This window comes from Microtus pennsylvanicus, chromosome 9 (assembly GCF_037038515.1).
Source record: "Microtus pennsylvanicus isolate mMicPen1 chromosome 9, mMicPen1.hap1, whole genome shotgun sequence".
Classification (NCBI taxonomy): domain Eukaryota; kingdom Metazoa; phylum Chordata; class Mammalia; order Rodentia; family Cricetidae; genus Microtus; species Microtus pennsylvanicus.
Window position 1 is genome coordinate 50,176,596 of NC_134587.1, and position 16,010 is coordinate 50,192,605.

General features: G+C 44.1%; 1 protein-coding gene across 1 annotated transcript; it reads right to left on the reverse strand.

Moving 5' to 3' along the window:
• Positions 1-364: 364 nt before the first annotated feature.
• On the reverse strand, positions 365-7,523 carry LOC142856821 (N-acetyllactosaminide alpha-1,3-galactosyltransferase-like). Its single transcript, XM_075984467.1, has 5 exons — positions 7,447-7,523; positions 6,134-6,166; positions 3,905-3,958; positions 2,961-3,110; positions 365-1,058 (listed from the first exon to the last, which is right to left on the reverse strand). The coding sequence occupies exons 1-5, from the start codon at positions 7,521-7,523 to the stop codon at positions 365-367; spliced, it is 1,008 nt and encodes a 335-aa protein (XP_075840582.1).
• Between the last annotated feature and the right edge of the window lie 8,487 nt (positions 7,524-16,010).

Genomic DNA, 16,010 nt, shown 5'->3' on the forward strand with positions numbered 1-16,010 from the left:
AATATAGCAGTGACGACATCCCTGAAGAAAGCAGCCACAAGACTGTGGGTTCTCATCAGCTGGGATATTTCGTTTCCTTTTCTAGTTCCAGGATCTATTCTGTTCCATCATGAGCTAGCACACTATGTTTGCAGCATTCGCACAATGCGAAATTACCGCCTCTCTGTCTGCTTCCAGTGGACTCACCCTGTGACCGCTTTGTCCCTTATTGCATCACTCAACACGGAGGTGAGCCGAAGGTGACTTCGCTGTTGGTGGGCTTGCCATTTGGTAACGGATTTTTATCGTGAAAATATGCCAGGTGCTCATTTTCCCAGGAAACTGATACTCTTCAATTCAGAAATATGAGGCAAGGGCGGGGGGACTATACTTCCTCTCTAAGAAATTCATAATGCTTAGAATTCCAAGAGAGCTTAACAGCCTTAATATCAGGAGTCTTATCCTTACGTAAATCCCAGCAAAATTCTGGTGACAAGATTTTCGTGGGTTTATGAAGAAAGAAATACTTATTCACGTGGCTTTCATCATGCCAGACTGCTTCGATATTATTTTTCTTATCATTCATAATTCTTTGGGCACACTCTGTAGTAATCTTGAGAACCTGAGTGGCTGTGCCTCCAAAGACAGCAGCGTGGTAATAAAAATCCCCCTGCCCCAGCGGTATGTGAGCTTCTGACGCCTCATTTCTCTCAAAAGGCACCTTGTTCGGACTTTCCTTATACCAGTGGGTGTGTAACTGAGCTACGGACTCACCCAGGGTCTCCAGACCATAGCTGCCTTTGAATGTTTGATCCACATCCATGCAGAAGACGTAGTCCACTTCGTGTTGGATGTGATCAGCGATGTGTTCACTGATGATCTTCATGCGCATCATACTGATGTCCTGCCACCTCCTCTCTCGCTTAACTTTAAAAATTTTATACGTCCGGAGACGATTCAGACTTATCAGTGGCATATAGGAAAAGTCGTCCAACATGACGTAAATGATGACCCTTTGGTCGACCATGAAGAACGTATTAGCAGATATCAGAAAGTTACCCAAGTAGTACCCAAGGTATCTGCAAAATAAATAAGAAGCAGTTGAGTTTCCTTCTCCAGTTTCTGTGGAACATACACAGTCTTCATTGCCTGGTCCTAGCTTTTCCAGCAACGCAACCAAGCAACCAGATAGCCACCATTCGCTTTGAGCAGTACAGGAGAAAGTGACACTACCGGGGTCTGTAGATCATGGGACTGAAGAGGGGCTCTTCGTGAGAGGGAACGGAAGCTAGCGAGGTAAGGAGGCGCGTTTTGAGCTGTGTGCAAAGCGAAGGACAGAGTTCAGGGTTGCCAGGGCAATGCAGCGGGGAAGGTGAGGGGAGTCTGCTCAGGCTCCTGCAGCTGGGCCTTCCGTGTACGGCCGGCTCTGCGTACCAAGTCAGTGTAGTAGCTGGCACTCTATCGCCCGCATTGCTCTGTACCGTGAGCCTTCCTGCGGGAGCAGGATCACTGCGCTGGAAAACGTTTTCTCATTTCCACTCTTGGAAACCAGGAAGAGATTCTCGGGGCGATGATGGACTCAGGCAAGTTTGAAAGAGGAAAGGTAGTCATTTGGGGCTCCACTCCAGTAACGCTATGGAATCCTTAGAAATAAGTCCTGGATACTGGTCTACAGTTTGAGAAACAGGCTAATGATAAACCATAACTAACGGTCAGGAGGAAACGGTGTAGGACATCTAATATTATCTGTGAAGTATGAACAACATTGCTGAAGTTGTTCTGTGCTGGTTGTTGCCGTTCAAATAAAGGGGGTCCTAGCTGCCCATATGTCTGTGGCCGGTTCGGAAACCTCCGTTCGCTAATGAAAACATTCCCTTCCGCCTTCTTCTAAGCTGCTTTGTTCTTTCACCGCTGCCCAGCATCTGTCTGCTCTTAAAAGGGGGTCCATTTAATTAATCAGTTGAAAGCCTGATCAGTTAAGAAGGTGTAGTCACCCAGTCTCACTAACGAGAGGTTGACTGTGAGCATAGCACATTTAGGTACGTGTATGAAAGTGTCATAATGTTTGTAAGCTGAATTTTAAAAAGTGTGTAGTGTCCAATATAATGTTCACATATTTATGAATTTTCCTCGTTTTATCCTATAATTGATTTAAAATTTTTCATCCCTATGTGATCATAGGAGACATTTCGCTCAGGTTTAGTTTTATAATTTATTTCACTCTTGTGTCTAAACATGGTCTACCACAGAGAATACTTCATGCATCTAGAAAGAATGCTTGTTGAGTGGACTGTTTTGCACAGGTGTGATATTAAGCATGGACACGAGAAAAGAGAAGGAAGAGACTGGCCTCGCTAAGCCACAATGCTGTTGGAAGATCTGCTACCCCAACAAAGATGCTAAGACTGGGCCTGTCTCTCCTGAGCAACGCCCGTGTGGAGTGGCACCCCTCAGTGGCTGCCTCTGCCTCTCTAGTGCTGGGATTAAAGGCATGCACCACCACTGCCCAGCTATAGGCTTGTTTTTTAACCTTATGATTAGTGGTCAGAAAAATGTAGCATATAAAAATTCTGCCGCATATGACTGCAGCTCCCTTAGTTTGTTCTGTTCCTCTGAGAGTCGATATGCAGAGCTAAGTGGGATTTTCAAAAGGCAGTTACTTATCACCGGGGGGTACATAGGATAGAGAAAATTACTTAATGCTTAAATGCAGGGATAGTGAGGAGTGGTTATAACAGAGGTATAAACTTATTTTAAGATGACTAGTAAAAGACCCACTAAATTAAGTTATTATTGGAGGAAGATCATGAAGATCAGATCATAGAGGGAAGCTGGGGAATTGGGATCCTTTGGTGTGGATCACGTGAGAGGTGATATTTTGAATTATGGCAAGAATTGGCTTAGAGAATAATTCTAAAGCAGCTCAGTCCCCACTTCCTACAATGAAAAGCCTGAGTGTAAGGGACACCTGACATTATTACCTCCCCACTGCAAACACAACCAGCCCCACGGCAACTGGATGCTTTTTATAATACTTTTTCAAGGCTGACTCATTGTACGTGTCGGTCCACACAATCGGAGCTGACCAGTTGGTAGTTCTCATGCGCATGTGTGTCGAGTTCATGCCGTATCTGTAAGAAAGACAGAATTTTAAAGTAAAATATGTCATCCTGGCATGAGGAGAGTTACTACCAATGCCCAACGCCTTGTAACTGAAGGTGGCGTTCCATTGTGTCTAACCCAAAGCCTTGTATCTGAAGATAACATTCCTTTGTGTCTAGCCCAAGGCCTTGTATCTGAAGGCATCGTACTACTGTGTCTAACCCAAAGCCTTGTATCTGAAGGCAGCGTCCCACTGTGTCTAACCCAAAGTCTTGTATCCGAAGATAGCCTTCCGTTGTGTCTAACCCAAAGCCTTGTATCTGAAGGCAGCATCCCACTGTATCTAACCCAAAGTCTTGTATCTGAAGATAGCATTCCATTGTGTCTAACCCAAAGTCTTGTATCTGAAGGCAGCGACCCACTGTGTCTAACCCAAATCCATGATAAACCAGAGAAGCATCATGTTAGAGATGGCCCAATCATCAGGAGGCTGAGACAACTTTGAGGTCAAGTCAGCATGGGCTGTATATAGACTGAGACTAGGTCTCAAGAAGTGTATATTTTAAAAGTAAATAAAGGAAAGAAAGAAAAGAAGAGACTAGAAAGACGGTCCGACCACTAAGAGTGTGTATTGCTCTTGCAGAGGACCACAGTTTAGTGCCCAGCACTGGGGTAACTCACAAACTTTTATAACTTCCAGCCAAGGGATCCAATGCCCCTTCTTGCCTCCTTGGCACTAAGCACACACACTTCCGACAGTGCCATCTGTGCCACCTATCAACACTCGTGAATTCACCTCATAGATTCAGATTTACATTCTTACGTGGAATTAAACCGGTTTGTTGGTAGCTGTGGTTCTGGCTGGTTTTCCAGAGACCTAAAGGAAAGATAGTCTAAGATATAAAGTCCGCAATGAGCAATACCGATGAGCTCCAGATGGCATCAGCATGGAGACTGTGCTGCCCAGCAGCCTTCGTGGCTTCCCTAGTTCCCCTGTCCACTTCCCTTGGTCCAGGGAGAATTTAAAGTTCCCTCAGCTTCCTGACATCTCACTTCCAAATTTATCTCTGCCTCTGAATTGTTTGGATTTTTGTTTGTTTTGTTTGAGTCAGGGTCTTATTCTGTAGCCCTGGCTGGCCACAAGCTCACAGAAATTGGGCTCCCTTGCCTTGCCTTGCCCTGCCTTTTTTATTGTTTCTGTTAGATGCTATCACCATCATTATTATTCTCATCCCCATATTACTAGAAAAGGAAATTGAAGCACAAAGATCTTTTATTATCATACTTGAAGTCATTTTTTCTCTTTGCCCCACACTCTAATGGCAACCTAGGTAGAAGGGCACCATGGAGACTTCATCTTGAGCAGAGCTGGTGAAGAGATTGGTCAGGCATGGAGCTGGGTTGTGCTGTAGATTATATTGAGGGCGGGGTGTGACCAAGGAATAGCATTCAACTCTAACTCTGACTGCCATTGCCTTCAGAGGGTGTGTATTGGTGCACTAGGTTAAAGAACTCCAACTCCAGAGGAACCAATGATAATAGGAAGCATTATTGTCGGAATGTATGATAGCAAATCCGTTTGCTACAGTGGAGGATGCTGGGGCACACTTCTAGTCCCAGCACTCAGGAGGCAGAGGCAGGTGGATCTCTGAGTTCAAGGCCAGCCTGGTCTACAGAGCTAGTTCCAGGACAACCAGAGCTACACAGAGAAACCTGTCTCAAAAAGAAGGAAGGAAGGAAGAAAAGAAGGAAGGAAGGAGAAAGGAAAAGAGAGAGAAAGAAAATAATAACTGAATAAGTAGATTTTCCAGGAAGTCTATTAACCCATTTCCTCTTCCACCTTCTTCTGCGGTGGCCACTCCTTGAATGTTTCTGTCTTTGCCGGGGGTGGGGGGGGAGGGAGGGTTCTGCTACATTGGAGTAACCGAAAGCTGCTGTCCTACTGGGAGAGGAAACATACTTTTTTGTATATTGTTGTTGTCTATGCAGGCTGGCCTTGCACTCACTGTGCATCCAGGTAACACTGAGCTCCTGATCTTGCTGCCCCATACTCTGAGTACCAGGATTACAAGCGAGCACCACTGCCTACAGTTCTCTTCCTTCTCAATCACTTTCATGCACGGCCCAGGCAGACCTGGTCCACTCAGGATGCTGTGACAGAATCATCACAAGACACAGTGCTGGACACAGTCAGCATCCGAAAGCACAGCTGCTGCTCACCACTGTGGGTTCCCATGACAACCCTCTTCAAATCCATGATAAGGAGGCTACTGCAATCTCCTGATGGCCTTTTATTATTATTTCTTTTATTTTTGAGATTATGCCCTAATTCATACTTCCCCTTTCTCCTTCCTCCCTTCCAATCTTCACCCCCCTTTTTGCTCTATTTCAAATTCATGGACTCTTTTTATATGAACTTTTTGATTACATGCATATATATAGATATGTATATGTATACACACATATTCTTAAATATAACCTGTTTAGTCCGTATAATGTTACCTGTTTGTATGTTTTCAGAGCTGACTATTTGATATCGGATACCTAATTGGTGTTCTCTTCCCTAGGGAAGACAATTTCTCCCACTCTCGGCGTTTCTTGTGTGTGTGGTACTTTGTGCAGGGTTGAGGTCCTGTGGTAGCCCCTCCCCGTCCACTTAGGCCTGTCTATTGGTGATGTCCTTGTTCAGCGCATGCTTAGGCAGCCATGTTGCTGAGAGACTTCATGACCGTGGCTCCTGGCAGTCTTTAATCAAGCCTTGTGTTTGTGTGCTTGCCCAGAGCTTTCAAAGAGACAAAGTTCACAGGGCCTAAGTTCTGCCTCCTGCTGAAACATTGCCCTAGCCATTCCTACCCTCCATCAGATGTGGCACTCTGCCCACCTGCCCTTTTTTTTTTCTTTTGGATTCCTGGCATTGTGACCTGGCATGTGTTTATAAAACGGAGCTGGTTTAATCTGACTGAAGGAGACATGGATTCATGGGTAGTCAAGCCTTTCAACCAACTTTGTCCTCAGATGACAGGTCATGGCATATTTTTAAATAAACACTTACCAGCACTGATATGTCATCTGCAGTTTCTTCATACTTAGGGGGAATAAAAAAAGCATTATATTATTTTGAGATTTCTACAAAGGGTTACCACAAGTCATCTAGCTTCCTTATTAACTAATGTTGCAAAATATACTACTGAAGTGCACTGCTGATTGTCCAGACAATGTAGTAAACGTGATAAGGATCTCTACATTGGAGCCTCACGTCCTATATATTCATGTTTTCCTTGCCATGCTTGAGACTGAACTCAGGGCCTTGTTCTTACTAGGCAAGGTTCCACCACCAAGCTAGCTACAATCTCAGGAAGTAACATGTTCACTACCTACTAATTCCTGGAGACAAATAAATGAGATTAATTTGTGTTATTAGTAGAAACTTGTTATTAACTAGGAAGTCTATTTGTTTCACATTTGTGGAGTGACTACACATCATGTACCTTACGTCATCAACAGTAGGACCTCTTTCCTACCTTACGTCATCAACAGTAGGACCTCTTTCCTACCTTACGTCATCAACAGTAGGACCTCTTTCCTACCTTACGTCATCAACAGTAGGACCTCTTTCCTACCTTACGTCATCAACAGTAGAACCTCTTTCCTACCTTACGTCATCAACAGTAGAACCTCTTTCCTACCTTACGTCATCAACAGTAGGACCTCTCTCCTACCTTACGTCATCAACAGTAGAACCTCTTTCCTACCTTACGTCATCAACAGTAGGACCTCTCTCCTACCTTACGTCATCAACAGTAGGACCTCTTTCCTACCTTACGTCATCAACAGTAGGACCTCTCTCCTACCTTACGTCATCAACAGTAGGACCTCTTTCCTACCTTACGTCATCAACAGTAGGACCTCTTTCCTACCTTACGTCATCAACAGTAGGACCTCTTTCCTTAAAGACGTCATCTGTTTCAGGAGGTGGTAGCCTCACACTGCTTCTCCTACAGCTTTTTTGTTTTTGTTTTTGAGACAGGGTTTCCTCTGTGAATCCCTGACTATTCTGGAACTCGCTCTGTAGACCAGGTTGGCCTCCAACTCAGATCTGCCTATTTCGGCCTTCCAAGTGCTGGGATTAAAGGTATGCACCACCATGCATGGCTATCCACAGCACTCTTAAAAAATCTTTGACATAATGAGAAACAAAGGATGGTGACGGGGGCTCTATTTATGCAGACCCACTTGAATATAATTTGTGTATGTTTGGATTTATGCATTTGGCTATGGATTTACTTAAGGGGCAATCCTGTTAACTTTCTGACTCACCAGATTTTTACCACATATAAACATACAACATTAAGTTTTCCCATTTACCTGAAATGGTATTCTCTATACAGGGCACACAGAGACATTAAAACCAATAGTAACAGGATTAATATTTTGTATCTCATTCTTTTCCTGGAGTAAAAAGAAGATGAGAGTTGAATAAGTTTAGTGCTATCTAAAGAGTAGATACAGAGCAGTGGGTAACCCTGCATATACAGTGTAAGCAAGCTGGGGGGGAACTCCTTGTACACAGAGTAAGCTGTGGGGAACTGGTGTAGAAGTTCCTTCTGTTTGTGTGTTGCTTTCATAGGATAATGAATAAAGAAACTTCCTTCACCTAGTTGATAGGGTGGAACTTAGGTAAGCGGAGGAGACAGAACTGAATGCTGGGAGAAAGAAAGCAGAGTCAGGGAGATGCCATGGATTTGTGGCCAGAGGTAGATTGCTGAAACTTTTCTGGTAGGCCACGACCTAGTAGTGATACACAGATTGATAGAAATGGATTAAACTAAAATGTAAGAGTTAGCCAAAAAGAAGTTAGAGCTAATGTTCCAGGCAGTGTTTAAATTAATACAGTTTCTGTGTGATTATTTTAGGTGTAAGCTAGCTGGGTGGCCGGGAAAAACAAGTGGGCCCTCTCTCTATCAACAGGAAACCCCGTGTACACAGAATAAGCTGTGGGGAACCCTGTGTATGTAAAGTAGGCTGTGGGGAACCCTGTGTATACAGAGTAAGCTGTTGGGAACCTCACATACACAGAGTAAGCTGTGGGGAACCCCATGTACACAGAGTAAGCTGTGGGGAACCCTGTGTATGTAAAGTAGGCTGTGGGGAACCATGTGTATACAGAGTAAGCTGTGGGGAACCCTGTGTATACAGAGTAAGCTGTTGGGAACCTCACATACACAGAGTAAGCTGTGGGGAACCCCATGTACACAGAGTAAGCTGTGGGGAACCCTGTGTATACAGAGTAAGCTGTGGGAAACTCTGTGTACACAGAGTAAGCTGTGGGAAACTCTGTGTACACAGAGTAAGCTGTGGGGAACCCTGCATACACAGAGTAAGCTGTGGGGAACCCTGTGTATGCAGAGTAAGCTGTGGGGAACTCTGTGTATACAGAGTAAGCTGTGGAGAACTCCATTTATACAGAGTAAGTTGTGGGGAACCCCATTTATACATAGTAAGCTGTGGGGAAACCCCGCGTACACAGTGTAAGCTGTGGGGGAACCTATGTACAAAGAATAATCTGTGGAAAGTTCTGCTTCTCTCTGGCTTTGTCCTAGTGACCCTGACTAGCAGTTAAGGCTCTGTAGCTCCTTGGATGTCTTTCTACATAAAAACACAATTGCATTAGTGGGCATACTGGTTGTTTATGAGTTAGCTACAAATTAACTGGTTTCATCCAGTATTAATGCATTGTATTTCCAAACTACAAGAGCTTTATATTAGAGAAAATAAAAGTTAAAATTCTACATCTCAGTCTAAGTTACGGTTCAAGTCTAAGTTCAGTCAAAAGAACTATTTATGGAAGTATTTACCTGCATTAGATTTGGGCTCAGGGCTACCCAGGCCACACTCACCTGCAGCAGTCTATTTCTCTGTACTCTCTCTCAGCTTCTGTGAATGAAATAGCAAATACCCATACTGGGACTGGAGACTGTAATCTTCACTCCATCAAAAGAAGTCTACCGAGTACACTTAACCACTAGGGGCTACAGGTTGGCCAAACCATATGACAGGCCCACATTAACCAAAGGCCAACTCTTTTCCTTTCTCTTTCCACCCAGAAATCAGGGGCAATCTGACTAAAGCCACATGTTATGGGCTACTCGTTATCAACTACATGCCATAGGACTTCCCAGGTCCCAGAAGGGGCCCCCTACATTACCCTGGAGTCCTCACTGTGCTGTATCTCCACTACACTTACAACTCCCCTAATCCCTTACCCCATTGCCCCCTTGAGTCCTGCATACCCAGACTTTTCAGCTTTGTATCTATCGATTTGTACACTTAGGAAGGAAACTGCTAATTATTTTCAGTCTTGTGGCATTGTGATGATCACAAGAAGAACAACACCGGGACTGCTGGCAGCACATGACTTACATCCCTTCTCAAGAGTAGCTGCATATAAAATTGGTTTAGAGTGCTCCCTGGAGGCTCAACTATAAAGTTTAGGTTATCTATACAGTCACCTTGGATTTTAGCCTGCAGCTTACACAACCTAGCCAATCATGCAATGTATCCCTGTAACTCCACAGTGCTCATGAAGGCAGAGATGAGAGTAGACCTTCAAGCTCGAGGCCAGTCTAGAAGCCATAGTAAGATCCTAGCTCAGAAACCAAACAAAAAGGCCTGAGCTCAAGCTCCAGGTTCACATGGTAGAAGGAGACAACCACCTCTTTCATGTTGGGTTCTGACCTCCACATATGCGCATATACACATGCTCCCCCAACACATTCATACAAATACATGTAATAAAAATCTTTCTCCTTCTTAAAGACAGAGTCTCACTGTGTAGCTGGCCAGCAACTCACTATGAGTTGAGTCTAGAACTCAAGAGATCCTCTTGCCTTTGCCTCGCGAGTGCTGGGTTAAAGGTGTGCGCCATCATGACCAGTGAAAAGTCTTTTTAAAAAGTTACAAAATTCCATTGTTTAATCCACCCCGAAGGAAATTATCTCATACAGAAAAAGGAACTAGCTGCCACTCAGTTCAGCTGACATTAAGCACAAACTCTCACCAATTATTTTGCCCAGATCATGAAATAATTTCATACAGGTTCTTCATCAGACCTCAACATTCATGATGCAGTAGTTGGCACAGGCAGATGGAGCATCTTAAAAGGGAGGGTGGCCTGAAGTGTTTGAAAGTTAGCTCAGTGTGCCAGCTTGCCACTCTACACATTCACACTTTGGTTATTCCGGTCATTGGAATGTGGAGTGTTCGGATTATTCCAGTCTTTGTGGGTGGTGATGTCATCAGTCTCTTGATGATGAAAGAATCAGGTGGTTATGATCCTAACAATTCACATGCTGGAGTTTATTTTTCATAACCAGAAGATTCTATTTTGACTATTTTTATTTAAATGTATTTGTTTGAGAATTTCATACATGACTATTGTATTTACATTGTTCTACCCTCTACTGCCTTCTATCTCCCTCCACACTCCCTCTCAAATTTACCTCTTCTATAAATAAATTAAAGTATACATTGACATACATTCATAAAATCTACTGAGTCTGTTTAGTGTTGCTTATGTATACGTGTTTATACATGTATAGGGACGCCAGCTGGAATTGGATAACCCGACAGGGAGCTCATCAGTTACCACTAGCTCATCTTCTCGGGGTGGGATCTGCCACAGTTCCCCCATTCACAGTGGAATGTTGACTGGTATTGTCATTGTGTCGGTCTTGTTTAGGCAGCCATATTATTGAGATTTCATGGGCACAAAGTCCTTGTATCTAGAAGACATTTATCTTGAAGTAGGCATTGCAGTCCTCTGGCTCTTAAAATCTTTCTGCTGTGAAGTTCCCCGAGTCTTAGGTAGAACGGTTGGGGCTGGGCACTATGGTCTGTTTTTTGGCCCATTGTGCATCTCTGTGGTAACCTCCATCTGTTGAAGAAAGAAGCTCATTTGATGGGTGGTGTAAGCTGCATCTATCTATGGGTGTAAGAATATGCATGGAGAATATGGTTAGAAAGTAGATTGCTTTAGGACAAATGGCAGGAGTAGGTTTCCTTCAAGGGTCTGTGACCTCTCCAGTCAGGTTTACAGAACCAGGCATGAAATCCCTTCTATTGAACAGGGCTTAATCCAATCAGACAGTTGCTGATTACCCCAAGGTGAAAATACCACTATTGCACCATTGGGAGCTGTATTCATCAGGGTTCTCTAAATAAACAGAATTGAGAGAATTTTGTGTTTGTGTTCATCCCATTGGTTCTGTTCCTCTAGCAAACTCTGGCTCTCCTAGTCACTCTACTATTGCTGTGAAGGGACATCATGTGACCACGGCAACTCTTACAAAAGAAAGCATTTAGTTGGGGCTGGCTTACAGTTTCAGAGGTTTGGCCCACCGTCATCGAGGCAGGGAACACAGAAGCATACAGGCAGACATGGTGTAGGAGAACTACATCCTAATCCCCAGGCAGCAAGAAAGGTGACACTGGGCCTGGCCTTGGCTTTTGAAACTTCAAAACGTGACCCCAGTGACACACTTCCTCCAACAGGGCCACACCTTCTAATCCTTCTCAAACAGTACCACTCCCTGATGACTAAGAATCCAAATATCCAAGCCTACGGGGGCCACTCTTATTTACACCACCACACTGACTTGTCTTTGTGTCCCTTTGAGTCAATGTGCTGTTCATTCAGAAAACCTATAAATAAGATTTTAGAGGAGATAAACAAGACTTTAAAAGATTTACTAGAAAATGCTGTCAAAATGAATGAACAAGTAGGAATTCTTAGTCAAGCAACAGAAATTACAAAAACAATTGACATTCTAGAACTTTAGAGCATGTATTTGAGCTAGGCATAGTGGTGCATGTCATAATCCCAGTACTTGGGTGACCGAGGCAGAGGATTACTATGGGTTCTCTGCCATCCTGGACTACAGAGTGAGTTTAAGACCTGCCTAGGTTACATAGAAGACCAGTCTCAAAAAAAAAAAAGAGATGTGTTTGAGAACCAGGTATAATGGGACAGAGGCAGGGGTTTTGTGAACTACATAGCTGATGTAGGAGTGTCTTCTATCTATCTGTTGCTTTCATTGGTTAATTAATAAAGAAAACAGTTTGATAGGTCAGACCATAGGTAGGCGTGGAAGACTGAACAGAATTCTGGGAGGAAGAAAGCAGAGTTAGGCAGATGCCATGATTCTCTGACCCGAGACTGATGCAGGTTAGGATCTTTCCTGGTAAGCCACCACCTCATGGTGCTACACAGATTACTAAATATGGGTTAAAGCAAGATGTGAGAATTAGCCAATAAGAAGTTGAAACTAATGGGCCAGGCAGTGTTTAAATGAATACAGTTTCTGTGTTATTATTTCCAGGGCTAAGCTAGCTGTGCAGGAGCCGGGTGGGATGAAAAGCAGACCTGCTTGCCTCATCACTACACATAGCAAGACCCTATCTCAAAAAGAAAACAAACAAACCAAAGAGTACCCATGTGAAATAAAATTATGCTGAATAAAATTATCAGCTGACAAGCCACAAAGAATAAGAGATCAAATAAAATTCTAATCATCTTATATGAAAAGGAGGAAAATAATTGAGAAAATATCGAAACAGAATTCCTTACCTAAGAGATAATCATTAAGAAGGGTAGCATAAATATATACATATACATACATACATACATATGCTTATACACACACATACACACACATATATGCTGGTTTCCTAGAGAAAATGGAGTGAGTCAGAGATGGCTCAGTGAGTATGGGTGCTTGCTGCTAAGCCTGAAGACCTGAGTTCAGTTCCTGGGACCTACCTGGTGAAGGAGAGAGCTGATTTCCTCAGAGTGCTTCTGACATTATAGATACCCACACAGACACATAATAAATATGATAAAAAAAACTGTTAATTAAAAAGAGAAAATGAAGCAGAAATCAAATTTAAGCACATTTTTCCAAATTTGATTTGTTTATTCTTTTTTTAAAATTTATTTATTATGTATACAATATTCTGTCTGTGTGTCTGCCTTCAGGCCAGAAGAGGGCATCAGATCTCATTTCGGATGGTTGTGAGCCACCATGTGGTTGCTGGGAATTGAACTCAGGACCTTTGGAAGAACAGGCAATGCTCTTAACCACTGAGCCATCTCTCCAGCCCTTGTTTATTCTTTTTAACTACACTTTTATTAACATAATATTTTTATTGATTATTTAGAAATTTTACATAATGCACCCTGATCACATTTACTTTCCAGTCCTCCCAGGTCTATCCCGTACCTACCCTTGTAACCTCCTCAAAGGAAAAGAAGAAAATACCAAGTTCAGTTTGTGTTGCCCATATACTCACTGGAGCACGGCCAAACTCCCAGTGGCCAGCCCCTTAAACCAAACTGAGTCCTTCCCCACCTACCCCACAGAAGCCATCAACTGTGCAGAGCTACACTTCAGCATCCCTATCACAATTTTTAGGAGCTCTCGTCAATAGCTTTGAGTCTAGACTGCTTTTTTGGGGGGGAGCTAAGGTGGGAGTGAAAGACGGTCACAGAAGCCTTCTATGTTTTTCATTCTCAATGGTGAGTGTCTGTGTTTTGTTTTGTGTGGTTCCATGGAAGAATTACAGTCACTGAAGCATGAATTTCAGGTTTAGCAGCAGCAGGGGAGGCAGCTTCTGGTGAACAGACTGCTGTTGCTTCTCAAAAGGCCTTTTTAATTGTTATACAATTTATGCCTCTTAGCGAGTCAATTTCGGCACACCAAAACCTCTTATCTGGAGTTGTGTGAAGGAACCAAATGCCCCAGCAATTCTCAGTCATGAGAACTCTTGGTTTTCCAAGTCCTCTCGTAACCAATTTTACAAAGGCTTCCAACCATTCAGGAAGAGCTAAAATAAGAATCTAACTCTTCAAACATAAGGTGACAGTCACAAAAGACAGCATCACAGAAGGCAGTTCAAAGCTTAGGTGTTAACACTCCAGAATTCAAGCCAGATGCAATGCTTGCAGCATCTCCCACTATATCTGAGTCTGCAGTCACTGACACCACGGCAAAAGAAGCTTCCTTGCCCTTTATAGTCAGCAGCAGCAGCAGCAGCAAAGATCACAGACTTCCACATGGTTTCTGGCTATGGCATGGGTTGTGGACATCAACACGACTTCTGGTGACAGCACAGACCACAAACATCCCCATGGCCTTTGGTGATAACACCACAGCGCTTGATAGCAGCACTGGCCATGGATACCAACATGGCCTATGGGGCAACACAGGCCATGAACACCAATATGCTCCTCAGTGGCAGCCCAGAGCATGGGCTTCAGATGGCCACACAGACCACAGACACCCACATGTCTGGCCTCTTGTGGCAGCATTGACTGTGACCTCAACATGGTTCCCAGCAGCAGCATTGACCACAGACATTAATATAGGCCTTGACCATAGTATGGACCATATACACATTCATAGCCCTATAGAAGCACAGGCCACAGACATCAGCATGGCCTCTAACAGCAACATGGGCCACAGACAGCAACATGGCCCCTGGAGACAGTACAGCCCACAGGCTTCTACATGGCTTCAGGTAGCAGAATAGGCCATGGGCATCCACATGGCCTCTGGTGATAACATGGACCACTGGCATTGATATGACCTCTAGTGGGAGCACAGATCGTGGATATCAACACTGCCCTTGGCTACAACATGGTCTAGAAACCATCATGATCCTTAGTGGAAGCACTAGTCACAGACATTAACATAGCCTCTTGTAGCAACATGGCTCACGGGCATCAACATAGCTTCAGTCAACAGCACAGACCATGGATACCCATGGCTTTTGATGGTAACAAAGGCCAGGGACATCAATATAGCCCCTGCTTCAGGAGGACCACAGATCCCAACACAGCCCACGGTGGCAGTGTGGTCCATGAACATCAACATGGCCTCAGGCAGCAGTACAGGTCACACACATCAACAAGGTTTCTGGAGGTAGCTCAGGCCTTAGAGATAAGGTCTCCAGCAGCAAGCTGTCCATATGAACCTCAGGCTTCGAATTGGCCTGGGGCAGTAGCATGGACCACGGATACCAACATGGCCTCCGGGGTCTTTCAAGGAGGTTCAATCTAAAAAAATAAACGTTCTTCATTCTGGATATCCTGTCATTGCTCACAAGTAGGGCAATCGTGTGGCTGGGCAGTATGTTTGGAGGCTGCACACCACCCTGGTGGTTGTACTCATGGAGGTCTACTGTAGCCTTCACTCACACTTGTCACCATTGTTGCTTCTCTAGATCCCCCTCTCTCCACTGCAAAGGTACCTATCTGTTCATTATCTTTCCTTCCTCTCCACTGTGTATTTGTTCATTGTAATGGCATTGGAAACTGCTACAATGAGTCACTGAACTGGCCAAGGTTTCTGATGGCAGGAGTACCATGAATACTGGACCACTGCCAATACTCGTCTTGAATATTCTGTCATTGACCAGTGCTGTGGGAGCTCCTTTAGCTCCTTCAGCCAATAGCCTTTAAGATACCAGCCCACTTGAGCATGGGCTCTTATACTATAAATGCAGCTGTAAAGCGTGTGTTCACTCTCTTGCTTCTGGTTCTTGCTTCTGGCTCTAGCTTCCAGCTGCTAGACTCTGTTCCTGTTCCCAATTCGTGCAGAGGACTGTGATCTAGGACAATGGTCTGTGAATCTCCCCTAAATAAATAACCCTTTATTATATGTAATTCTGAACTAGTGTGGTATTATTTTGTATCTTCTGCCATCATCTGGCACCTGAACATGGGGACCAGTCCACACTTTTTGGGATCGGTCTGCCATTCGCACGGCACATTAGGCACTGACAATCTCTCGTGGCCCTAGCCAGTCCTCAGATGCAGCACGTGGCTCAGCACTCCCCAGCTTGCAACCCACAGTGCATTTCATGCCAGCCCA